The sequence below is a fragment of the Mesoplodon mirus genome, assembly GCF_964341445.2.
Source record: "Mesoplodon mirus genome assembly, chromosome: 2".
NCBI classification, from domain to species: domain Eukaryota; kingdom Metazoa; phylum Chordata; class Mammalia; order Artiodactyla; family Ziphiidae; genus Mesoplodon; species Mesoplodon mirus.
In genome coordinates this window covers 119627183-119654289 of record NC_138977.1, presented here as the reverse complement: position 1 = coordinate 119654289, position 27107 = coordinate 119627183, and the positions used below count along the sequence as shown (strand labels likewise).

The 27107-nt window shown below is 42.1% G+C and overlaps 1 protein-coding gene across 2 annotated transcripts in view; it reads left to right on the top strand.

Moving 5' to 3' along the window:
• Window positions 1-26289, top strand: part of DISC1 (DISC1 scaffold protein) — a 368262-nt gene extending 341973 nt beyond the window's left edge. The window contains exon 12 of one of the 2 annotated variants that reach the window (XM_082638731.1): window positions 23933-26289. In XM_082638731.1, coding sequence (XP_082494857.1) covers window positions 23933-23938 — 6 coding nt within the window. In that variant the 3' untranslated portion in view covers window positions 23939-26289. Of the gene's footprint in view, window positions 1-12447; window positions 12940-23932 lie in introns of those variants that run through there. The other variant, XM_082638730.1, reaches the window with a different exon arrangement.
• Window positions 26290-27107: the final 818 nt, after the last annotated feature.

Sequence of the window (27107 nt, the reverse complement as noted above, 5' to 3'; positions counted from 1 at the left end):
TAAACTTTTTTTTTTTAAGTTTGCTATAAGACCAAGGCTTTTTGTTTGTATAGGTCTTCCTGACTGGCTTTTCCCATGGCCATTCTTGCAGAACCCTCACCAATAATGCATCATCTACAACTACCAGTTTGCATTTCTTTAAAGAGGACTGGAAATTTCAAGAGCACTTGCAAAACAGTCCTCAGTTTCCCCCTCTCTCTCCCTCTCTTAAATATTGTTGAGTTTTCCCAAGGTTTTCAACTTGGTTTATAGAGACAAGAACTCCCCTTCTTTTCCCACTAACATTTCATTGCTTTACATAGTATTTATTTTAATTATGTAATTAATTTAAGTGCAGCTGGCATCAGTAGGTTTAGAAACAGCTCCACCAATAGGATCAGAAGTTGGCAGGCTCACAGGCTACGTCCTGGCCCTGGCCCTGGCCTTGGCCCCTGCCTTTGAGGGGTGGGGAGCAGAGCCCAGGACACCTGGCAGGTGGGAAGAAGAGGCTTCTGGGCCTTCAGTTAACTGGTTCATGCCGGTTCTCTCAGTTAATTAATGTTAGCTTCCAGCCTCCTGCCCAAGGAGACTAAATGGACGCCTTGGATCTGCTGCTTTCCCTGCTTTTGGAAAATTACAAAACCACTTTCTTTGCTCCAGGGCCTAACTGTGGCAATTCTTCCACTAATTAAAAATAGTTCTGTGCTTCTGAGGAAAACAGCCTCGGGGCCCTCGGAGCCTCCTTCACCTTGGAAATTCCTTGTCACTCATTGATGAACACTGAGGGGTGGATAGAGGCTGGTCACTGGCTGGCTGGTGAGGATTGAGTTATGGCACTTAGAGCACAGGCGGCTGGTCTAACAAATATGCAGTATTTTCCTTTGAGTAGCTGAAAGATTTTTAATCCAGGCTTTCACATTTCTGGAAAGTGAACTAACACTCTGTTAAAAGCAGTAATTCTAGTCATCTCATAGTTGCATAGGTCACAAAAAACATTTAGAAATTCAAAAAAAATTTAAGATGAACACAGATGAAAGTTGGTATTTGATTCTGTCCTTCTTGTAGTTCAGTATTTCTGAGCAACAGGCAGTTGGCAGGGCACATCCCTGAAATGCAATGCCCCCAAAGGTGTTCTGTCTTCATTTTCTCATACAAAAAGGTCTTAGTGTTTGATGTCACTATCCCCAGAATCTGAACCCTTGTGTTAAATAGAGACTATTTAGGTATTTGCTGATGCTATGAATCTCATTTACAAATAGATTTTTTCCTCCGAAGATTCTAATAGAGTTTGGCCTTACACAACATTGGTGTAAAACGGAAGCAGACCAAATTCTCTCACATGATCATGGAATAGGAAATACAGCTTTCTGAAGCTTGCCCTTCATGTGAACTAGAAACCACAGGCCAATGAGCAGACATGAATTATCAGGCCATTTCTTCTTTCATCCATATCCTTGGTTCTGTTAATGCTTCTATTTAGAACTTTTCTTTGTAATAAGCGTGCAGATACTTGAAGACAATTCATTGCTCGTTCTGATCTAAAGACATCTAAATATTTCAGATGCTTTCCTTACCACTGACGACATCTGGATGCCTTTAAAAAAAAAACCCACTTACTGAGGGTGTAACCATATAATTTGAATAGTTGGATGAATACTTGTATTATATAGAGTAGTAATGATGTACCGTTAGTGTCTTAATGTGTGTCTCTCACTTATTGGCATTACATAATGGCTGCAGAACTCAGCATTTATGTGAAAACACGCATACTTACAAAAGCTATTTCAAATAGATGTGAAAGATATTCTTTGTGGTACTGGACAGGAGTTTGAGGTAAATATTCTTTATGTGGGCAATTAAAAAAAGGGAAAACCATATAACATTTCTGGAATGTATTTGCCAAGCAAATATTTTGGAAAACAGCCCAGAGAAACATATTTAAGGCTGTGATTTTAATACCGAACTAAGGAAATGCTTTAATGCATCAGCTAAGCTCACAGATGGTGGTAATCACATCTGGTTTACCTCAAGCTATAGGAGAGGGAATGAACCTTAACAACAGAACAAACATCATGAGGCTCAAGTCGCATCTTTGGTGTGTAAGGATGTATGTGATTTTTAAGCTTAAGTATTTCTGTGGCTCAGCAATCTGTAAATACAGACTGCTCTGTCACCTGTCCTTTCTTGATGATGTAGCCTGTGAATTTCATTGCAGGAATGAGACATTTTTATGGATAGGCAACTATTGCTGATTCCTTACTACATGACCAAGGAAAATAGGGATCTGAGTAGGGTAGTTGGACACAGAGTGGAATGTCCAAGGCAGGGACCTTCCCTTACACCACAGGTCCTGGCAAGCATGGGGACTATTGACAAGTTCTTTTTTTCTTTTTTTTAAATTGAAGAATAGGTGATTTACAATGTTTCAGGTGTACAGCACAGTGATTCAGTTATATATATATATTTTTTTCAGATTCTTTTCCATTACAGGTTATTATAAGATATTGAGTAGAGTTCCCTGTGCTATACAGTAGGTCCTTGTTGTTTATCTGTTTTGCATATTGTAGTGTATATATGTTAATCCCAAACTCTTAATTTATCCGTCCTCCCCTCCTTCCCCTTTGATAACTATAAGTTTTTTCTCTATGTCTGTGAGTCTGTTTCTGTTTTGTAAATAAGTTCATTTGTATCAATTTTTTAGATTCCACATATAAGTGATAGCACATGGTATTTGTCTTTCTCTATCTGACTTTACTTAGTATGACAGTCTCTAGGTCCATCCATGTTGCTGCAAATGGCATTATTTCATTATTTTTCATGGCTGAGTAATACTCCATTGTATGTATGTACCACATCTTGTTTATCCATTCGTCTGTACTGACAGTTTCCTTAAGCACAGCACCCAGCACAATGCATTTCCCACATGATATATAGACCTGAAAGGTACTTGCTGATTTCCTCAGATTAATTTTTTTTTTTTTTTTTTTTTTTGCGGTACACAGACCTCTCACTGTTGTGGCCTCTCTCATTGCGGAGCACAGGCTCCGGACGTGCAGGCTCAACAGCCATGGCTCACAGGCCCAGCCGCTCCACGGCATGTGGGATCTTCCCGGACTGGGGCACGAACCCGTGTCCCCTGCATTGGCAGGCGGACTCTCAACCACTGTGCCACCAGGGAAGCCCTCCTCAGATTAATTTTTAAATCATAGCAAGACTTCTTACTTCAGTTATCAGGCTTTTCTTGTTCTACTACTTGATGTCATTCCAGACATCACCCTCAGGAACTACTTTTGACAGCATTTTAAAACATCAGCTATTTCAATGTTCTTGATCCAGTGACTTAACCCAAGGTGAAGCCAGTCTGCTCAAATGTGTGGCAGATCACCGCTGACAAATAACATTTCTGAAGGTGTTGCTTTGTTAGGTGTGGTAGCCTTTCATAAGTAAAGTTGGCAGCTACAGCAGTACCTGCCTAACTAACAATTTAACCCAAACAGTTTCTATTCCAAATACATTTTCTATTTGGGAAAAAAATTATATATATCTAATTTCCTTATCACTCTGGATGTAGCTAGGTGAGATGTTTTCATCAGATACTCATTCTTATCAAAACAAATATTATTATAATATAATATATTCCCTACCCTTGGTAGGGAGTTTCAATATGTTCTCCAGTTTTAAAACTTTCAATGTTGATATTTTGCAAATTTCATAGGCAAGGGCATAGTCTTGTTTATGGGAAAATCACTAAGTAAAAAACTCCTTGCTGAGCCCGGCCCCAGGGTCTGTGACTGTGGTTTTCACCAGTGTGTGCAGGCGTCTGCTCAGGGTAGCAACTGAATGCATTTTTGGATCTGAGTATAGACTTTTCTAGATAAATGTTTTTAGAAAGTCATTTTAATGAGAAAATCCTGCCCAACAAAGGAAATCCTATTTTCTCTTTTAAATCACGCTTCCCGAGTTTGGTGAGCAGGACAGAAATTTGACATCAGGTCTAATTCAACACAGCTGAAAATTTCTGCCCAAATACTCAAAAGTCTATGGGTTTTGATCATGGGGTGAGTTAAGCAAATTCTCTTTGAAATATTGCCTGATCGAGTTAGGGCTACCAAATCAGACATGTGTGGAGGGACAGTATGGAAGGTTTAGGGCTCTTCCTGAGGCCAATAAAAGGCATGTTTGTGTGGAAGGGCTGGGGCAGGCCCACGGGACCTGCCAGCTGCCCTAGAGGCAAGGAATTATCCCAGGCAAGACTGCTCTTGGCTGCATCCAGAGAAAGGAAGAGAGGTTCTTTCAGAGAGGTCTTAGTGTCTCTGCCTGGCTCTTCACACTTGGTGAGAGACGACCTTGGCTAAGGCAGGCTGAGAAACAGCATCGCTTCCTCGAGACCTGGCGAAAAAGAAGTCTCCATTCCTTGCTTTGACAGATGTGTCCTGAGCATCTTTTGAGAACTAGGCAGGTGGCACTGGAGCTCCAGGGATGGCAGGACCCCATTCTGCTACCGTGTAGCTGGGGAGACAGGCAGGTATATGCGTGTGGAAGAAGTTCTGTTCGTGGTGCTGGAGAAACACTCCTAGCCCAGAGTTGAGGTCATAGGAGATTCAGGGATCCAGAAGCCTGCCTGGAGGATGCGCTGCCTGCAGGGCTTCGAAGAGAGAGGGAGCATTAGCCAGGCAGAGGAGGGAAGAAAGGCTCATTAAGAGGCCTTTTTCCTGGTACTGCTTCTTTCATTCTGGCCCATGGGGAAAATAGTTACTCCTAGGGCTAAACGAGGGAATGGATGTATAGAAAGAAAAAATAATAATTTGAATGGCTGAAAAGACTGCCTGATGGGACAAATTACTGGAGGGTTTTCAAAGCCACTTTGAAATGCCGAACAACCTGTACTTTGTCCATTCAGTATTGCAAATCCTACAAAACTCCATTTCAGCTAGGAATACCAATGACTTTGTAGTGGGTGATATTTTAATTTTCGAGTATCAGTCATGTAGTGATGTAGGTTTTTTTTTTTGCCACATTTAATTAAATAATAAAGTGGAAGCAAACGTTACCAATTTCACGCTGAGAAGAGCCCTGTGCGTGAAGAGCTACTGGATGTGGTTCAGAGAATGTTCATTGGGAATCTAGCAAGGCAGTGCGAGCGATGGGCAGTCCAGGCTGTCATATTCTTATTCAGAAAGAAGAAACTCACGGTCCTTCCCAAGTGACTCCCCTGCTGTCTTCTGCTTCCAGCCTTGTGTTTCATGGACATGGGGACCAAAGGTCCCTCGCTCATCACTGCATCCCACGTTGTCCTGGTTACCATAATCGCCAGTTCTAGGTGATGTGTATCCAAGTCGTGGAGGGACCACCTACCTAACTGGGTGAGGGTGAGCCTTCCAGGAATCAGAGCAGACTTTGCAGAGTTCTGAGGGAGGAAGGGGGAGGAGAAGAGACATCTTCAGGCGCCGTCTGCTTCTCTGATTTCTTTCTGTCATCACTTTGTAGCCCCCTCACTCCCACCCTGGGCCAGCCCAGCACAGATCCCTTTCTGTGTTTCCCCCACTAAGTCAGATCCAGAGGAAAGAGCTGGCTAGATGTGGGGAGACCTGCATCTTGGACCCCAACCCACCACTGTCTCCTTGTGTGACCTTCAGCAAGTCACAGGACTCTTGGAGACGCCTTCAATGTGTGTGTAAAGAGGAACTCAGCTAGATGGGGCTGAGGTTCCTAGCCTCCCGCCAGCTCCAATTCTCTCTGCTTCTAGGTGTGAAGGTGCTCAGGGGAGGGCTCGTGACATTCTTAGCAGCCCTGACTGAGGTGGCCCTTTGTAAATGCTGGCATTTGATGTCCTGGGAAACAGGTGGGAGCGAAAATGAGGGGCTCCACATTCTTGCTTGCAGTTACATCCCAAGCTGGGGCCTCCAGAGCAGTGCACCTGACTTACAGGTCACTATTTTGGCTTAAAGAGAAATGCCGCTGTTTCTGAAGATCTATTGAAGGACAAGTTTTTTGAAAAGAAGTTTCCTTTCTGTTAAACAAGCAAACAAAAGCCCTTCAATAGCTCCTATTTCCCTTTTTATATTTAACTTTCCACTCTGGCTTAGACAAATAATACGGATAAAATTAGAGACTGGGGTAGAATTAACAGTAAAGCTCCCTGCTTTCCTGCCAGGGGGTTCTCTGCAGAAACCCACTGGCTTAAAAGGACACACTTGAGAAAAGTGTTCTCCCAGCAAGAGAGAAACCAGTGGTAACAGGCTTTATGCTTTAGAGTAACGTGCTTTAGTCCTGAAGAGACCTGCCATCCCGGGTGACTGTAGCACACACACACACACTCATGTTCCCAGGAGGATGCCATCATTTAAATAGGGTGGCAATTTTGTCCTTCATCCCAGGCAGTGAGTGTGCCCCCAAGGGGGGTGTGAGATCCCGAGACGGGAATTCACTCGTGTCTTACCCTTCTGCCTCTTGTGATGGAAGCATTTTGCTGTGCTGTGTCCACTATAGAGTCATTTTCCCCAAAGCTAGAAGGAAGCAAGGTCCCGTTGGTTACATGGTAAGCAAATATGGTGTTCAGAATCTGTGCCTGCACATTCGACCAGGAGCCAGGGATCTGGGGACCAGTGACCAACAGTGGTGGCCACTCATTGAAATCTCTTTCTTGCACTTCTCGGCCTCAGAGCCACAGTTCTCAGCCGGCTCCCCACCCTGAGACAAGTCTGAGCATTAGCACTTTAGTGAAATTCAAGATCCGGTTGGTCTAGGGACTGGTGAGGGAGTACTTCCTGCTAGCGTTTTGCAAAGGTCCTGTCTATCCAGTCAGGCTCCTGTGTGGGGTATACCCATGTATCCTGCTGTCTTAGCTACTATGGCTGCATAACAAATCACCCCCAACTTAGTGACTTAAAAAAAACATTTATTATAGGCATGAATCCGTGGGGAGGGCTGTCTGCCCCATAATGTCTGGGTGTTCGCTGGATAACTTGAAGGTGGAACCTGGAATTGTCTGAAGGCTCAGTTCCTCCCGTACGTGGCTGTTGGCTGGGTCCTTAGTTGGGGCTCTCAACCAGATGCTTCCAGATGGCTTGGGCTTCCTCACAACATGGAGACTGGCTTCCAGGGCAAGTGATCTGAGAGACATATCACCTATTATGATCTAGCTTTGGAAGTCAGGCATGTCACCTCTGCCGTGTTCTTTTCATCGGAGGATCCTTAAAGGCCCAGCCAGGTTCAAGGGGGAGAAGTAATAAACTGTCTCTTTTTTTTTCTTTTTTTTTTTTTACATCTTTATTGGAGTATAATTGCTTTACAGTGGTGTGTTAGTTTCTCAACATCATTAATCATTAGAGAAATGCAGATCAAAACTACAATGAGATATCATCTCACACCAGTCAGAATGGCCATCATAAACTGTCTCTTGACAGCAGAGAGGAAAGTTCTGAAGGCCATACTGCTGTGGCTGCACACACACTGCCATGCCTGGGCACAGCATGGAAATGACAAGGAAGTTCTGCCCGGCCCTTCCAGGGCAGGGTTCACAGGCAGGACCTCTACAGCTTTGTCCACCTGATGCTCGTGACTCTGGTCCAGTCCTGCCCTCTGTGGACAGATGGGATTTCTTTGGATGGAGCAGAATTTTTCATCAGATTGATAAAATATGTAAATCTGCCCTCTCATCAGCTGTCACTTCTCAGTTTAGGTCTTAAACTAATTTCATTCCCAAGATTCCCTGTGAGAGCATTATGGTAAAGCCATAAACCACTCAAATAATACTCACCCAGGTCACATTCAGTATCCTTTCAATACAGGATCAGGATCTGTCAGTAGTGGTTTGTGCAGGAACTTGGAGATTCTGTAACTTGGAGGAACAGCCCTACGAGAGAATGCCAATCAGATCTTCTGTGACTGTCAGAGAATCTCGATCTCACTGAGTTTGTTTCCTTATGCCTCTTTGTGCTTTTTGGTCTTTTTTATTTTTTTATTGAGGTATAGTTGATTTACAGTGTTGTGTTAGTTTCAGGTATACAGCAAAATGATTCACTTATATATAAAACATTTTCCATTATAGGTTATTATAAGATATTGAACATAGTTCCCTGTGCTATATAGTAGGTCCTTGTTGGTTATCTGTTTTATGTAGAGTAGTTTGTATCTGTTAATTGCATGCTCCTAATTTATCCCCCCCTTCTCCTTTGGTAACCATAGGTTTGTTTTCTACGTCTTGTGCTTTTTAATCTTTAAAATTGTTTCTTAAAAATATTCAGTTGTATTTCTTCCATACTTTTCCGTTATGGCTTGAGTTAGTGTTCTTAGTAACTTTTTTCTTTATTATTTTTCAGAGATGTGGAAAATACAACAAAGTATAGAAAAGAAAAGAAAAATGTGCTATAATGCTGCCCCTTCAAATAATTGTTAATATTTTAGTGCTTTGCCTGTTTGAGTATTTCCTCATCATTAAATATTCTTATATTAAAATGGTTTTAATGGCTAAATACAAATTGAATATACCAGGACTTATTTTAACTGTCCCCTTTATTGTTGGACATTTATGTTATTTCCTCTTCCTTGTACTCAATGCAATTACTTTTGCATTACTAAAATAATAATAAATTATTATTTAACATATATGATAGACATTTTTCTATATTTATTTAAAATGATTAATAAAAATTATTTAAATTTAAATATATAAATTTTCTTTTTGATAGATTCCAGAAAGGGGAATATTGGATCATAGAATATAAACAGTTTAAAGTTTTGCTACATGGTCTTAAATTACTTTCCCAAATTCATACAATCACTATCAATTTGTACATAATTTTAAAAGGAAAATAGGCAGGGATTAAGTGTTTGGGGGAAGATGTAAAGACATATTTTAAATGGATTTAATTCAGCTTTGATTTCTATTTGTTTTAACCTTAAGATAAGGATTGAATCATTTGATTCCATCGAAGAGTGTTTTACATTCCTTGGTTCCATGTTCTGATTCTATGCTTTTTTGTCTCTTTTAAGTGTATTCTCAGTCATATATATTTTCCCATTAACACTGTATTTTTTTCCTTCATGTATGACTCGTGCTTTCACTGCTGTCAATCATTTTTCTCCAGATGTTCTTTTTCTTCATGTCTCATTTAGTTCATGCGTGACTATGGTGTTACTCATTGCCCATTGTCTTAACTTCCATGTAATTTGTCTACTCCATAATTCTACATTTTTGAATGATAATGTTACTACTTTTAGGATCAGTAAAATATATATGTATATGTGATTTTTATGTATTTGCTGTTTTCTCATGATCACTGCTATGGTCAGTTCTGAACAAACCTTCATGTGTGCTTCACATGCCTTCTTGTGTAATTGTGTCCATTTGTCTGCAAAATCGTATGTTGTTGTCACTAGAATTCTTTTGTACATACATTTATTTGTAGCTTATTAGACTTCTTCAATATTTACGGTAGTTATGGGTAGTTCCAATCAGCACTGTTTTCTTCTGCTGTAGTTGACCATTTGGGATATAAACTTTAGGGCATTCTGGAGTTGATATAGTGAATGTTAAATCACGTATCTGGGTTAAATGGTTATTCTTGGACTCCAATTATAATATTATATAACTCATGGCCTCTAAGAACTTTTTAAATATCACCACACCTGGGGATTTTGTTGTTTTTGCTGGGCATTCATTGTAGTTTTTGTAGTAGCTCTGCAGTTTAATCTGAATATCTATCTTAATTGTTTTTCCTATGCAAAATTCTTTTTAGTGTGCCTTCTAAGACTTTCACCATTAGATGGGAAAATATTACTTTTACATTTGGTTACTTTTAAATTCTGAGCTCACTTTTTGCTGCTTATTTATTTATTATATTTTTATTGAGATATAACTGACATATAACACTGTGTAAGTTAAGGTGTACATCGTGTGGATTTGATACATTTATATATTGCAATTGATGACCACTGTAGCTTTAGCTAACACCTCTGTCACGACACATACTTATCATTTCTTTTTTGTGGTGAGAACATTAGGTTTGACATAAATACACTACCATGTGGAAAATAGATAGCTAGTAGGAACCTGCTGTATAGCACAGGGAGCTCAGCTTGGTGCTCTGTGATGACCTAGTTGGGTTGGATGGTGAGGGGGAAGGAGGTCCAAGAGGGAGGGGATATGTGTATGCGTATGGCTGATTCACTTCACTGTGTGGCAGAAACTAACAACACTGTAAAGCAATTATACTCCAATTAAAAAAAATCTAGTCTCTTAGCATTTTTTAAGTATGTAATTCAGTATTGTTGACTATAATCACTGTGCTGTGCATTAGATCTCCAGAATTTATTCATCTTCTAACTGCAAGTTCATACTCTTAACATCCTTTCTCCAACTCCCCTACCCCCAGGCCCTGGCAACCACCGTTCTACTCTCTGTTTCTGCAAGTTCAGTTTTTTTTAGATTCCACATATAAGTGACATCATACAATATTTGTCTTTCTCTGTCTGGCTTATGTCACCAAGCATAGTGCTGCTTTTTGCCTTTGCCTTTATTCTAAGATTCTCTCTTTTCTTTCCTTATTTTCTTGACATTGTTTATTCTTTTCTTTTAAAAATCCATGGCCCTCTAGATGCCAGGCATTACCCTGAGGCCCTGCCCACGGGGAGTTTACAATCACTTGTGAGAAACTAACGCATGTCAGAATCTGCGCTGGTGGAAGTACTATTTGGGGCCTTGAAGGAACCACTGGGGTTCAGGCACGGATGGAGGGGGGGCACAGGCAGGAAGACTCACGTGACGGAAGGCAGTGGGATGAGTTCCAGGTGGCACAGGTTTGGTGGTACATAAGAGAGCAGAGGGCACCGAATGAAGTATGGGCCTAGTGCCAGGTTGTGGGAGGACAGGGTTCCGACACTGCTCTGCAGTGGCTTTTCTAAATGGAAATATAGTTAATTTACAATGTTGTGTTAGTTTCAGGTGTACAGCAAAGTGATTCAGATATATATATATATATATATATATAATATATACACATACATGTATTCTTTTTCAGATTCTTTTCCATTATAGGTTATTATAAGACATTGAATATATTTCCCTGTGCTATACAGTAGGTCCTTGTTGTGTATCTATTTTATACATAGTAGTGTGTATATGTTAATCCCACACTCCTAATTTATCTCCCCCTCCCTTTCCCCTTTGATAACCAGAAGTCTGTTTTCTATGTCTGTGAGTCTGTTTCTGTTTTGTAAATAAGTTCATTTGTGTCATTTCTTTAGATTCCACACATAAGTGATATCATATGATATTTGTCTTTCTCTATCTGACTTACTTCACTTTGTGTGATCATCTCTAGGTCCATCCATGCTGCTGCAAAGAGCATTATTTCGTTCTTTTTTATGGCTGAGTAAGATTCCATTGTATGTATGTACCACATCTTCTTTATCCATTCCTCTGTGGATGGACATTTAGGTTGCTTCCATGTCTTGGCTATTGTGAATAGTGCTGCTATGAACATTGGGGTGTGTGTTTCTTTTCAAATTAGAGTTTTCTCCGGATATATGTCCAGGAATGGGATTGCTGGATCATACAGTAACTCTATTTTTAGTTTTTAAAGGAACCTCTATACTGTTCTCCATGTGGTGGTTTTGTACAGGAAAGTGACATAAAGAGGGCTCTCTGCTGGTTCATGTGTAGAATACAAGTATGAAGGGGAAACATCTGAGAAGGAGGGAACTCCCAGACTTGGCTATTCATTCATGGAACAAATGAATGCCATGTGCCTACCATGTGTCTGACACTGTGCCAGGAGCTCTGGACCCAGCAGCAAGCAAGACATCATTGTCTGGGCTCTTACGGGGCTTGACATTCATTGTCCCTGCTTTGACGGGGCTTACGCTCTGGTGAGGGAGAGGGAAAATCAATACCTATGCTGGCAGTGGCAGCAGCTGTACATAAAATACACACCTCTTGGCATTTAAAGTCTCCTCAATATTCTAGCTTTCAGGGACTGTGACCAACATGCAAACAACGTCCAGTGCCCTATTAGATTCCTGTACCCCTAGAGGAACATCTCTTTGTTCTCACAGGTCAGCTCAGTTGCTCTTGTGACTTGCCCAGTCCCTCTTTGGTTAGGATTCCTATTGTAGTGTGAGTTTGCCCATGGATGCAGCTTGAAGACCCAGGCTTCCCCTTTGATAAATCCACTTTAGGGGTTGATGTACTGGAAATAGGTCTTTGAAATGACCGGATGAGAGAGGTCAACTGTGGAGCTATGTAGACACAGCTTATCATTCTGTAATAACCTGAAATTGTCATTCTCAAGAATGACCTCCAGGGAAGACAAAGGTTCTGGCATGATTCTAATGGGGTTTGCAGGAGCTGGTGCAGCTCTGTAGGGGAGTCTTCCCTTGTGGACCATTGGATAAATCACAGATGTGTTCACAGCCCTGAAAAAATCTATAGTTTATGAGTGATCTTTTTTCTTTTTCTCTGGCCAGGAATCTTACGTCCTTTCGGCAGAACTTGGAGAAAAATGTGAAGCCATTGGCAAGAAATTAATATACTTAGAAGATCAACTTCACACTGCGATCCATAGTCACGATGAAGATCTCATTCATATCCTTTTTTTCCTGCAGACTAAGCACCTGTTAGGTTATTTTGTAAAAGAAAGTCTGAAAAAATTATACTGTTTCCCCATGCCTCAGCAGATGCAAACAAATAGATACTCCTGGTATTTAGAGTTCAACACACCTCAGATCCCTGAGATTATTCAGTGTGCGATGTTTCTCTCTAGTTTTTGGTAAGTCAGCATTTTTGATGATTAAACCTGAGTGCTAAAAATTAGCAGTGAAGTTCAGACATGCACACAATGAGGCCAAAGAAAAATGTAGTTTCAGGGGTTGTGAAGCTGGGTTTGTGGGGCTCAGATGGTTGTGGGTCTGACTGTCTCAGTTTTCCAGGGGCGTTCTGAATATTGAGAAACCCAAATCCATCTTTGGTTTTCTTTGCCATACAATTCTGCCATATAATGGGCAGGAGAGTGTCAGAACTAACAGGACTTTGGATCACTCCTTTGTACAAGATTCAGTACATTTCCTGTCACATCTTCAAATAACCTTTATCAAAACCAGTTACCAGTGAGCAAGATGGCACAAGAATCTACTGGCTTAGGTGTGCATCCCGGTGAAGCACGGAATCACATGTAGATATGTGCTGCGTTCAGTTTGTCCCTGGTTGGTTCCTTCGAGGGCAGATGGGTGGGTGCAAGACGGATGAAGGCATATATAGCCCCATTCTGTATTTTTTTGGTTACTTAATCATAAGCTGACACTTCTCTAGATGAAAGTACTTCTCTATTCATTCATCCTTTCTGTTCAGTAGTGTGACTTTTATTAGATGTATTTGTGAGAAATGTAGCTATTTTGGACTTTGCTTCTCATTGCTGTCTTACTTTTCAGAATTCTAGTTCTTGCCATGCTTTATCGGGAGTCTCTGTGTGTGTGTGAATGTATGCGTATGTTTAAAGAGCTTTGAATGGTCAAGGATTAATCTTAATCACAAGTATTCAGATCCACAGTTTAATGACAGATTCAATGTTGCGTTTCCTTCCTCCTTACAAACTTAAATCTTTTGCCTTGCTTGTTAAACTTAGCAGGAGATTTTTTCAACTTAATCAGTGATTATTCTCACATGGCTCAAGGTGGATTTTTAAAAGCAGACATTCTGTTTTTCGTAACTCCCTGCCCCTTACAAACTGGTGTTTAAGCTCTTATTAAAAAGTTGGCCAAAGAAACAGTAGAAGCATTTTTGTTCTGCACTTTTGTTTATTCCATGTTCATGGATCACGCAGAATTGAGCAGCTGTAAGGTGGCACGGCCTCCAGCAGATGGGCAAGTCACCGGCTGTGAGTACCTGGGAGCAGAACCCTGCAGAGGGTCAGTGCATACAGAGGGGTTCCTGGCTGCAGTCCAGCAGGTGGGCTTGTTCCTCAGTGGGAAATCCCTCCAGCTTGTGGTGGGCTCAGGTAGCAGTTCTGAGAGCTGCAGTCAGGGTCTGTGTTAGTCTCTTGTTTAGAAATTTTCCAGAAGGTTACTTTGATTCTAGGGAATGGGGTTTTCTCCTGAACAGGGCTGGGTGGTAGGGAAGAGGCTGAGAAGAGACAGAGCTGTGCATAAATAAGATGCTTTTAGCTCAGGGAGATCAGCTCGGTGCTTTGTGACCACCTAAGGGGTGGGATAGGGAGGGTGGGAGGGAGGGAGATGCAAGAGGGAAGAGCTATGGGGACATATGTATATGTATAATGGATTCACTTTGTTATAAAGCAGAAACTAACACACCATTGTAAAGCAATTATACTCCAATAAAGATGTTTAAAAAAAAAAGATGCTTTTAGTTTTCCCACAGCCAATCCAAGCCAGATTCAGGAGCGGTGGGAATCACAGGGAGTGGATAAAGCCTCTTGAAGCATCTGTAAAGTCAGATAATAACGTGTACCTCTAAGGTTTTCATGTGGGCTAAATGAGGTTATATGCAGAAAATATGTTTAATATAGTTCTTATACATGGTAAAGTGCTTGGTTTTAGGTAGAAAACCATTCTCAGTGTCTGTCACAAGCTCAAACATCCCGTTTATAGATGAGATTTCAAGGTAGGTTGATTCAATCATTTTGTAATAAATCCTTGAAAGAATTGATTGGTAGCTACACAGTGACTTATATGAAAAGTCATTTAATTTTAATAAAACTGCTGTAGACAGATAGGGATTATTCTTCGTACTTGATAGTTGAGAAAACTGAGGCTTAGAAATTACGTGGCTGGTCCAAGGTCATTTCTGATGAGAGGCAGAAGCATCCAACCACCAGCCCCATGGTTCTTCACGGCCAATCAGGAGGCAGCTATGCCTATAAGTAGCTGGACAGGCCTGTTCTGTGGAACATACAGTTCCTATAAAAATATTAAGCTATAACAAAAGTTGTTCAGTGAAGTTATGTTTATTGAGAATTTTGCTGATCCTTGCTGAGATAAGTGAGGACATAGAGGGGACATGTCAAACCAGGGTTGGAAAGCACTGGTTTAGGTACTGAAACCACTCCCCCGCCAAAAAAATCTCTACACCACAAAATGGATTTCGACCCAGACTTTCCTCTGAAACCGTGGCTTCGTTCTGTGTCACTGATTGACAGTAAATACATAGAAGGTATCTTTGAATTCTAACAAAGCAGCACTTAGTTTCAAGTGGAACTCGGTGCCCTAAGTTAGAAAGACATATTTACAAGGCTCTGCGGAGGCTTCTTACACAAACCAAAGCCCTTGTTTCAAATGAGAACTTATCTAGAGATTCCAAGAGGCTGCTGAAATCCTCTGGCCAAACTCCGACTGGTTTGTTTCCATTCTTGATCAAAGAGACAAAGCTGAATGCAGTTGAAAGAAACAGCTTGCCATCAGCAACAGGAAAGAATTTCCCAGCAAGTGTAATATTTTTGTTTGATTCCATTAAGGACTCTGCCAGAGCCTCCTGTTCAAAAGCTGCGGAGTGAACGTGATTCATGTGCGTCCACATCAGTGTCCGTGTCCAAAAGATTCAAGCCTTGGACACTCCAGATGTTTATTCTCCGTGTGGAAGGCACGGAGCTTTGCAGAAACCGTTTTGTGTGAGAAGGCCCTGGTAGTGTGGCATCAGCAGAGGGTGGGCCAGTCACCAGCAGTGGGGTTGAGTTTCCCAACAGATCCTCTGGGTATCCTGACTTAACATCAAGGCCATGGGCAACTGGCTGGGAGTCTCTCGCTTTTATGAAGAAGACACTGGATTGACAGATCGGAGGAGGGGGAGAAGACAGGCCGTGTCTCTTCATCATCCTGACAGGCTCACTAAATTACATGTAGCCAGATAACACCCCCAGCCCGTCAGCCACCTGGGGGCGAGCATCTGAGAAGAATCTGCACCATTAATTGGAAGAGCTGGCGTAGCAGAGGTGACTCACGCCTGGTGTCTGAGGCGAGGATGGGAGGTGTGACTTCACTGCCACTCAAGCCAGGATTTTCAGGGGCATTAGTCTGACTCTCTAGTATAATTTCACAGTCATTTGGGATCCTAATTAGCAGTTGGGTGTTGAAAAACATTTTGAGTGTATGGAATGGTTCCTCTCTGTTTATAATGCTTTAACTGAAAACCATCTAGGTTAAGTGGATTTTTTTAGCAGGGAGTTTTTCCTTTCTCTTTCAACTTCTACAACATACTTTCAAAAGGAAAGAAGGACACCTAGGATCAGGACGCTGGGCATCTTTCGGAGCCCCCAGGGCAGCCCTGCTCGCCTCTGAGTCGTAGATAAGACAGGGACAGACTTATTCTGCTTGTGGTTCTATTTGCATTCATGTCCAGGAAACTCTCCTGGAATTCTGTTCTTTCTGTTTATTTGGAACACGTGGTGCCTAATCGATTAGTTTTGGTGGTGCTTGATGGCATGCAAATACTCTAAATACATCCAGGCACTTGCACAAACACCACATCCCCTTAGGAGCCCTTGCTTGGTTCAGCTTTCAAATGCGCAGCTGTAACAGACAAAGGGAAGGGGAGTTTGAGGGGCTTTGCTCGGCCTCCTTGGAAATGCTTTCTGCTTCTAGGGCTAAAGAGCTGCAAGAGGGATTGTGACCATGATGAAGCTCCACAGTTTCACAGATGAGAAAACTGAGACCCTAAGAGGCTGCTGTTTGAACACTGTGTACCCTGGGCTGATATGCATATGGTGGCTGGTGCTCTCTTCCCTTGGGCTCCCAGCAAAGGGAGTGGGATGGGAAGGGCAGGACTTGGAGCCTCATAGTGGGGAGAGGAGGGAACCTAGGAGAGGGTGTGGGCACCAGGCTTGTGCTGCTGGCTTAGCCCTAGGTGGGCACCACAGGGAGGTCCCCTGTGCAAGCATCACATCCATTGAAGCAGGTCGCGTGTAGGCGGGGCTTTCCTCTTTGCTCTTCAACGACTGTGTCCCTCACCTTTGGCTTTGGGAATGAAAGAAAATTCCCAGGACTGTGGCCGTCGGAGCTGCAGAGGAATCACTGCTGATATGAAGAAATAATTCAGCAAATGAGTAGCTGTTTCAAAGGACATACTGTTGTTCAGGGCAGATGAACTGAAGACCTACTTTTGACCCAGCTACTAAAATGATCGCTTGGCATCTCAGCTGGCAATAAAGCACTCAGTTGTTTCTATATATAAACAAAAGACCCCTTTGAGAGAATCTGAGGATCTTTGCACATGGCTGCCCTAAAAGACTAACCACTGTCTGACCACTGCAAGACATCTGGGAAACATGCCTTGCTGTCTTATTCCTTGCTCATTGCAAACACGGTGTGCACAATTTTACTATCAAGAGTATGATCTTGGGCCTCCCTGGTGGCGCAGTGGTTGAGAGTCCGCCTGCCGATGCAGGGGACATGGGTTCGTGCCCCGGTCCGGGAAGATCCCACATGCCGCGGAGCGTCTGGGCCCGTGAGCCATGGCCGCTGAGCCTGTACGTCCGGAGCCTGTGCTCCACAACGGGAGAGGCCACAGCAGTGAGAGGCCCGTGTACCGCAAAAAAAAAAAAAAAAAAAAAAAAAAGATTGTGGTTAGATGTATCCAGTGCATTAGTTTATCTTTCTATAAATCAGTGAGAAAATGTTGCAAAAATGTTTGTAAAGATATCTTTTTCAGTATAACCTCCAACTGCACATCTGCAGCTTGGACCTCTCTCTGAACCTCAGACTCACGTCTGCTTCCTCCTCAGCATCTCCACTTGGCTGACAAATAGGCTTTTCCAACTTCACATGTCCAAACTCCAGTTCCTCCCCACTCCCACCCCCCAAAACCCTGACTCATTCCCAGTCTTCTCCTTCTTGATCAATTGCAAGTCTATTTTTCCAGTTCGTTGCTTAGATAAAAAATCTGGGAGTCATTCTTGCTGCCTTTTCCTTCCTTCACATCTCACCTCCAGTCCGTCACATATGCCGTTGGCTCCATCTTCAAAACATCCAGAATCTGAGCATCTCTTACCACCTCCACTGCCACCGCCCGGGACCAAGCCATAAACTTTTATGGCCTGAATTATTGCAAAATCCTCCTCTTATCTCCAGGCTTCTGCCCTCGCATCCTTTAATCTACTAACGATTAAAGCAGCCAGGGAGGTCACGTCTCTCCCCGGCTCCAAGCCCTGCCATGGCTCCATCTCACGATCTATCCACATTTCCTTGTGTGTTTATTTTCTTCTCACTCAGTGGCACATAAGCCCCATGATGGCAGTGACTTTGTTCACTCCCCTACTTCCCATGTCTAGAACATTTCTTAGCACACAGTAGGAGCTGTGAAATGTTTGAGTATTTGATTGAATGAAGGAAAGAGTGAGGATCTCTATCTACATGATTATTTTCCCAACTGCTAGATGGGAAAATGTTTCTAGTGTTTTTTCTTTCTTTTTTTTTTAAGCTTTTTAAAATTGCTGAATGAGAATAATAGATTAAATTAAGCCTATCCTAATATTTAAGAGTTGTGATAAAAAGATACTTCTCTTATGATATTTCTAAATTATTTTCACTAAATGCTTAATCTGTTTTTTTATTTTTTAAATTTTAATTAATTTATCTTTTTTATGAAGTATAGTTTATTTACAATGTGTTAGTTGCAGGTGTACAGCAAAGTGATTCATATATATAGTCAGATATATATTCGTATATATATATTCATATATATATATATATATATATATATATATATATTCTTTTTCAGATTCTTTTCCCATATAGGTTATTACAAGATATTGAGTATAGTTCCCTGTGCTATACAGTAGGTCCTTACTGATAATCTATTTTATATATAGTAGTGTGTATATGTTACTCCCAAATTCCTAATTTATCTCTCCCCCCACCTTTCCCCTTTGGTAACCATAAGTTTGTTTTCTATGTCTGTGAGTCTGTTTCTGGTTTGTAAATAAGTTCATCTGTATCAATTTTTTTAGATTCAACATGTAAGTGATATCATATGATATTTGTGTTTCTCTGTCTGACTTACTTCACTTAGTATGATAATCTCTAGGTCCATCCACATTGCTGCAAATGGCATTACTTTGTTCTCTTTTTGTGGCTGAGTAGCATTCCATTGTATATATGTACCACATCTTCTTTATCCATTCCTCTGTGGATGGACATTTAGGTTGCTTTCATGTCTTGGCTATTGTGAAAGGTGCTGCTATGAACATTGGGATGCATGTATCTTTTTGAACAAACACGTTGATTGAACTATGAGAGGATGTATGTACATTGTGAATATTACAGAAGTATGAAAAAAAAAAAGGCTCCATCTCCCTCCCAGTACCAATGTCTAGGAGAAGTCCACCCCTGTGTCCTCCTAAGGTGCTTTTCCAGCTAGAAATGGCTTATCTCTATTGTCCTTTTTGTTTTTGCAAAATTAGGATCATTCCATACTCATTGTTCTACAACTTGCTTTCCCCGCCTCACTCCAGTTTATCCTGGACTCTCTTTCATATAAGCACATTCAAAATGTTTTGGAACTCACATGTAGTATGGAATCATACTAGCAGGTTGGTTAGAGGGAAGTATTTTGTAAATAAAACATGATTTTATCATTTTGATGATTATTACCCCATAGGTTCTAAAGGAGGTTTCCAGGATTTCTGAGGTCTGGCCCTACTTAGACAGAACAACCTCTGCTATTTTAGTAAATAAACCTTAACTCTCGTCTCACAAAAGGCACTATACTCTCACAAGAAAAAATATTTCTTTTAACCCTAGCCCTGTGAAGACGGTATGGGAATCTGCATTTTACGAGTGAGACAGTGAAAGCATTCTATGGTTTGCCAGGTTCCAGAGCTCGTGGTCACATCCTCAAATCCCTGTGCTTCTCACTCCTCCCTGTGTCCCTGGAGATTGTTGTCTGTTGTCTGAGGGGCTGATGTGTTATATAACTTAGTCTTTTTCTTTTGTGGCTTCTCTCTCACTCTCTTTTTAAAAACCTTTTCAGTGTGTTCTGCCAGTGCTAGAAATTTTACAAGTTCTTTAAGAAGCAGTTCAGTCTGGCTCAGTTTCTCTCTCTAAAAACCTTGGTCGTCATTCAGCATATTACAAAGTGAGGCCTGTAGTCCCAGGCTGCATATCAAAGGTAATGAAGTCTCGGGAGTTTGTCAAGATTCATAAACTGCTTAAGCTCTACGCTTATTCTTTATAAATGTAGCATAACTTTGTGATTAATTTGCAGCTTGGCGTTCTGTCTGGGACCACTTATGCTCTTGCTTGTATAAAGTCATATGTGTTTTCACTAAAGATTAGCAGAGCTGTTCAGAGAAATGCAGGAAAATGAAGTCTTTTAAAAAAGAAAAAAGAAAAAACAAGTATTGGGTACTTTCTTCTCTTGCCCCACCTCTTGCCCATCTCCTCAACCCCATTCTCATTCCCCTCAAGTTCAAGTGCAAGGAGTGAATCATCATAGTAGGTGTATGTAAATTACATAAATGATGAAGTCTGGTGAGGATTCAAGAGGATGAAAATCTGCTAGAGGCTTGTCAAGGTGGCTCAGCATTTTTGCTTAGGTGAGGTTCATTTGCATAATTCCCAGGATCCTTTGGAGTTCCTTATTTAAAAAAGAAGAAAGAAAGCTTTCCATAATCATAACCTAAAGGTGTCTCTTTCTCTTGACATTGCATTGACATTGTACTTAAATAAAACCACATTGTAGTAGGTGTGGACAGTCTGTGAGTGGGAAGATTTCTGCAAACTACTTTTCCCAAAGCTTTCTGTTTTCTCCACATCTGATCTAGTAATATTTAAGTGGTCTGACCTCTTGTGATGATTTAACAGCATCTAAGTGGTGTCAACATATTTCTGTGTTTCCTCTTCGTTCCTGTTAGATGAAGTTAAATTAGTTTGCTTATTAAGTTAAAAGAATTCAATCCATCACTCATCCTATATTTATCTTAGGATTGTTCTGAGTACAGGTACAAAAGGGAAAGAACAGAGGGGCCTGACTATGGACAGACAGGAAAATCACTGGTGGTTAAATGTTCCAGCTTAAACTCCTAGAAGAGAGCTCATCTTTTAAGAGAATGACAGGCATATTATTTATTCCATATAATTATTCACTGAGTTCTCTATGATTGTTTTATTTATATGAGAAATAACTTTACAGGTTATGAAACTAAAAACCCAACCATTTAAAGAAAAACCAACCAACCAACCCAGAAAAGGCAAGCTCCCTGCACTCCGTCAAATCTCCAAGACCTCGAATGGCTATTTTACAAGCACCTGGGAGTATAATAACACGTGACAGCAGACTAGACCCTAACGGGGTTTAGAAGTCACTGTTTCATGTGAAAACTGAGGTTCAAAGTGATTTGCACAAGGTGACAAGGCTGGCGGATGACCAATAGGGACTGTACCTCATTGCTCGGAGTCTGGTTGTGTGGTGGCCCCCAATGCTGGAGCTCTGATTTCCAGCCTTCTGCCCTTTCCACTGTCAGAGCATTTGGATATGACAGTTGCCCTTCCCCAGCCTGGGGCTGAGCAGGAATACAGTCACACTGACCATATTCCGTGGAGCATCCCAGTTTGCCATCTGTCTCGGTGTAAGAGCTGACTCTTCCTTTTCCTTTTGGAAACCTTACGTGAGATGGTGAATGACCTCAGGCCTCGTAGAAATTGCAATTGCTCTTAAAAGAAGCGTAGCATTGGTATTAATATTTAATTCCTACACTTTGGAGGAACTTGAAACTGCAGTTAGAGGGGAGTGCCCATCTGCTTCCAGCAGGCATGCGGCTCTTACCAGATCCCCGAGAGGCTGCAGAGGACCGCCTGGCACCTTCGCCTGTGTTCCTTAACAATGTGTGCACAGTCTCTCAAGAGGGAGCTCCAGATGGTGAAGGAAACTCTGCAGGCCATGATCCTGCAGCTCCAACCAGCAAAGGAGGCGGGAGAGAGGGAGGCCGCAGCTTCCTGTGGGACAGCTGGTGTCCGGGAAGCACTGGCCTGAGGCGTCGCAGGATGGGGGAAGGAGGGTGAGTGACTGCGGCATCACCGTGGGTGCTGCGGGGCTTTTCCCACCTCCTCTGCATAACCAGTGTGCCCGAAACAATTACAGAGATGGATGTCACCCAGCAGAAGAGTGGTCCGCTCTCCCAAGGCTGAGATCAGGGGGTCTGCAGATTGGAAAAGGCAGGGGGAGTGAACTGCCGATTTCCTTATAAATGTCGGTCCGAGGCACCTTTACTGTCATTAACAGGAGCATCTTGCACAGGATGTGAAAAATCTTTCCATTTCAGCCCCCATTAGACAGAAGGGGTGATTTCTGCTAGAAAGATGTCTCTTTTCCTGTACCATCTTGCTTTCTGATGCAATTAAAATATCTCCTGATTTAAGAACTTATAAAAAAGAAACCATACATGTCTCTCTTATCACACCCATTACACCTTCCTACAGGCACATGATATAAGGGAGCTAATTAACCCCAGAATCTGGAATTAACAGCTTTTCACCTTAATTTCCCCTGTGATTCTCTATAATCTCAGAAGAATTAAGATGAAAAATTCCAAAAGATATATATTTTTTAAAGAGACAGACTATCACATGTAGCCCTCTGGTTGTCCTGTTCTGGCACTGCCTGTCTCTCCAGGATGTGTCCCTGATGTTTCATCAGGAAATTCTGAAATTCACCCACAATGAGAGCAGGAAGGGAGTGAGGGGCATGAATTGGTCAGGGGACGTGTTTAAACGTTTAATCCTCTCCTATTTTCCCTTGAACCTGTTTCACTTAGTGTCAGGCAGGACGTGGATGTAGAAACCTTCAATGCAGAAGAGTATTCAGTGAGGCAGTGCAATACTCAGTTCATCAGTGCAGTACTCAGTGAGGCAGTGCTGAACTCAGTTCATCAGTGCTGTACTCAGTGAGGCAGTGCTGTACTCAGTGAATCAGTACTGTACTCAGTGAGGCAGTGCTGTACTCAGTTAATCAGTGCTGTACTCAGTGAGTCAGTGTAGTACTCAGTTGATCAGTGCTGTACTCAGTGAGGCAGTGCTGTACTCAGTGAATCAGTGTTGTACTTAGTGAATCAGTACTGTACTCATTGAGGCAGTGCTGTACTCAGTTAATCAGTGCTGTACTCAGTGAGTCAGTGTAGTACTCAGTTAACCAGTGCTGTACTCAGTGAGGCAGTGTAGTACTCAGTGAATCAGTGTTGTACTTAGTGAATCAGTACTGTACTCATTGAGGCAGTGCTGTACTCAGTTAATCAGTGCTGTACTCAGTGAATCAGTGTTGTACTCAGGGAATCAGTGCTGTACTCAGTGAATCAGTGCTGTACTCAGTTCATCAGTGCTGTACTCAGTGAATCATTGCTGTACTCAGTGAATCAGTGCTGTACTCAGTGAATCAGTACTGTACTCAGTGAATCAGTGCTGTACTCAGTGAGGCAGTGCTATACGCAGTTCATCAGTGCTGTACTCAGCAACGTGGGGCACCGCAGGCCCTTCCCTGCTGAGGCAGCTATAAAACAGGCTGAGCTCACCAGGCAGCGCTCCTCACGGTGCACTGAGGAAGGCAGCCTTGAGAGATGCTCCACAGTCGCACGGCTCTCCTTTGGCGTGAGTCCATTTGGGAAGTGTGCCATGCCATCACCCACTTGGAGACCACAGTGCAATGAGCATATCAGCCTGTGATAATGCTTGGAATGAGGAAACCCTCTTGTTTTTGTCTAACCCCGAACTCCCCACGTTTAATGGATCATAGGGTTTTTAAAATTTAAATTCTATTAATATTCCATCAGTCTCATGCTGTGCAGCACTGCATTCTCCAGGAGCGTCGTGATTCAAATGCTGATTTACATCACTTATGTATGCATTGGAGATGAAACTCAAAACTTTTGCAGTGTTGAGTTAATAATGACTTGCTGCAGTTTGTAAGTGTAATTGACTAACTGGTCTTTTTGTGCTTCTGTCTCATTGATACTCACAGGAGTAGTGATGCTCCTGCCTTCATCAGGATCCATGGACACTAGACAACCTTTGTCATTTCCTGAAGTCATACTGCCGTTTCCGGAAGGCAGCTGGTGCTTTGCTCAGTCTTCCGTGCTGTGCTGTGCTTCTGTCAGGAGATGGCCCTGCTTAAGCCAGCAAGTGGCCATAGTCCAGAGAACAAAGCAAAAGCACAACATTGTGAATTTTCTGATTGTATTTCCTACAATTTTCTGTTGAGCATTAAAAAATATATACTATACATATTTTAATAATAAGTATAATTAGTTTGTTCCAGGAATGCTTGGTTTTGCAATGATGGAGCAAATTCCTGAATTATTTATCATGTCTAAAAAATAATTATGTACTAGTCATATGGCACATGGAATTCTTGAATCCTTGAATTAATTCCAGTGAAGCAAAACTTGGAAAGAGTCAGGATTGTCTCTAATGAATCCCTACTTTGAGAAGTGTCATTTTAAAAAGCCCCACAAGGCATCTTAACAGTCACTAACCCAAGTGTTTTGTATTACTCAGACACCATCATGAATAATTCTGTGAGGTTATGATGTATTTGAAAATTCTGGAAGCTAATGACTGTCTGAGTGTACCCCAAACAAGGGTTCTCCGGTGGCCCCAGTGGACAGCATGTCCATCTCCTTGTTGAGATGCCAGATCAAGGCAGGTGAATGATGCTACAGCTCATCTGTGGTCTGTGCTGGAGTCAGAGGCAACCAGGAAGCCTGTACAAGGCCAGGGTGATTCCTCTGGCCACATGACCTTCTCAGGACAAGCCCCTCTTCTGCCACTGTGACCCCAGAAGACCCAGGACTGTGTATCCCAAATCATTATATAGGGCAGTTTCTATCAGGGCAACATAAGAAGAGATCAGGGCTTGAACTTAAAAGCCACAAAACAATAGCAATAAAAATCCAAGCTCTTATGGAGACAGTCAAGACCACAAGCACAAGTGCAGGTGGAAAATGCTGCCTTTGGGTCTGATTTCATTGTGGCACCATGTGAGAGAATCAATGATAGATTACATGGTCCTCCATGCTGAGATGCCAGCATCCAAATGCCACCCGGTTATCTTCCACCAGCCCGAGCATGTTCTCAGTCAGTGACACTCCCGGTTCCTTCCAACTTCCTGAAATTTCAACATCAAAATGATCTTTCTCAAATCAGATAAGCATGTGTATCAGCGGTCCCCAGCCTTTTGGGCACCAGGGACCAGTTTTGTGGAAGACAATTTTTCCTCAGCCTGGAGGTGGGGGATGGTTCAGGTGGCGATGTGAGCGATGGGGAGCGATGGGGAGCGGCAGATGAAGCTTCACTCACTCACCTGCAGCTCCCCTCCTGCTGTGCAGCCTGGTTCCTAACAGGCCGTGGACCAGTCCCAGTCCACTGCCCAGGGGTTGGGGACCTCTGATGGATATCATATTGGAAACTTTTCTTCCTGTGCAGTAAGGCTGGTTTCCCCATCCCAGGAGCACAGAAGGGCTCACACGTGTGCACTGGGACTGTCCCAAGACCTTTATAATCATTATCATCTGACTTCTTATTCCGACCTTATGGGGTAGGTGTTTCCACATGATGAACTTGAGCCTTAGGAGACCAATGAACTTACCCCATGGCACAGAGATACTGAGCGGGGGACCAGCAGCAGCCGTTCGAGATAGGTAGACTGCTCTTAACTGTGCTCTTCCTAAAGTGCCTTTAATGTCTTTCTGGGACTGTGAGCCAAGGAGCTTATTTGTTCCCTTAAGAACTCATGGTCACTGTGGGAGTCCTGACTGGAGAATCAGAGAAACTGAGCCTGGGGAAACCTTGGCTTCCCACACCCCCAGGTGAGCCCCGCTTCTCTGTGGCCATGAAGTCTAGGCTCAGACAGCCTTCAACAGACCTACCACCCACCACTGTCCTAACCAACCATTCATTCCCCATCCACCTCAAAAGCCATGCCAGGAACGACCACTTACAGATTTACGACCACAGGCAGATTTTCTTGAAAACTCCCATCTAATTGGTATTTTTCAGAAAACAATCAAGAAAGCAACTTTGCACTCATTGTTTAATGCCTTCTTGAGAAATGATTCGGTGCTCTTATTTTGAGTACCCTCACCTTACCTAATCTTTGAATTTTGTCATGTAATTTATTACTTCATGAAACTTACTTGTCATATGTGAAATTAAAACTGTTATCCAAGCCATGGTGCACCTTTAACATTTTTTATCTTCTGGAGTGTGGATGACAGAAAAATGTATCAGCTTTCCTCATCTCATCTTTCTGTTACAGGATGATTCATTGTATGTTTACTTACATTGCACCAAATGTTTCTAATAAATCAATGCTTTGAAGTTGTGTATGAGTTTACTTTCAGATATTAACCAGTCAGAAAATGATGGAATTTTCCATTCCAGACCCTTTGAGGAAATTGAAAATAACATTACCATTAAGTGGGGAACAGGACAAGGTGCCCACTAACACTAGTGGAAATATTTTACTGAAGATACTGGCTAATTCAGTTAGGCAAGACAAATAAATGAGGGTTACAATCTGGAAAGGAGGAGATACATTAATAATGACAGATGATGTCGCTGTAAGCCAGACACACTAAGAGAATTAACAACAACACAAACACACAATTTATTTACACACATAACGGCACAATCAACTGACCAAACTCAATAGGCTTTACATGTCCAAACAACAATCAGAAGATAAAGTATAAGGAAAGACCCGACGTTCAATAGCAGCAAAAAAGAAAAAACAGCGAGGAACAAATTTAAATAAGAAATGTCTAAGTCTTAGATGAAGGAAATTTTAAGTTGAAGAACACAAGAGAAGAATAAAGAGGAAGACACGTGAAACTTTTGGGTAGGAAGTCATCATAAATTGTCAAATCTCTGTAAATTAATTCATAAATATTACCTGATCCTGAGTCACAAATGTCTAGCTATTCCCAGTATCCATTCTCTGCTTCATCCTTTCAAGCAATTCTTCATCCAGGTACTTGAACTACAGATGTACTTACACACTTGCAGAGTTGCCACGTGCATTTATACTGTTAAAGCAATTAAACAAGGAGGCCATTAGCCCGAGGGGGCTCTAAAGCCCTGGAGCCTACATCAGCAAACCCACAGCTAAGCCTGTAAATGCTTCAAGGTTATGAAAT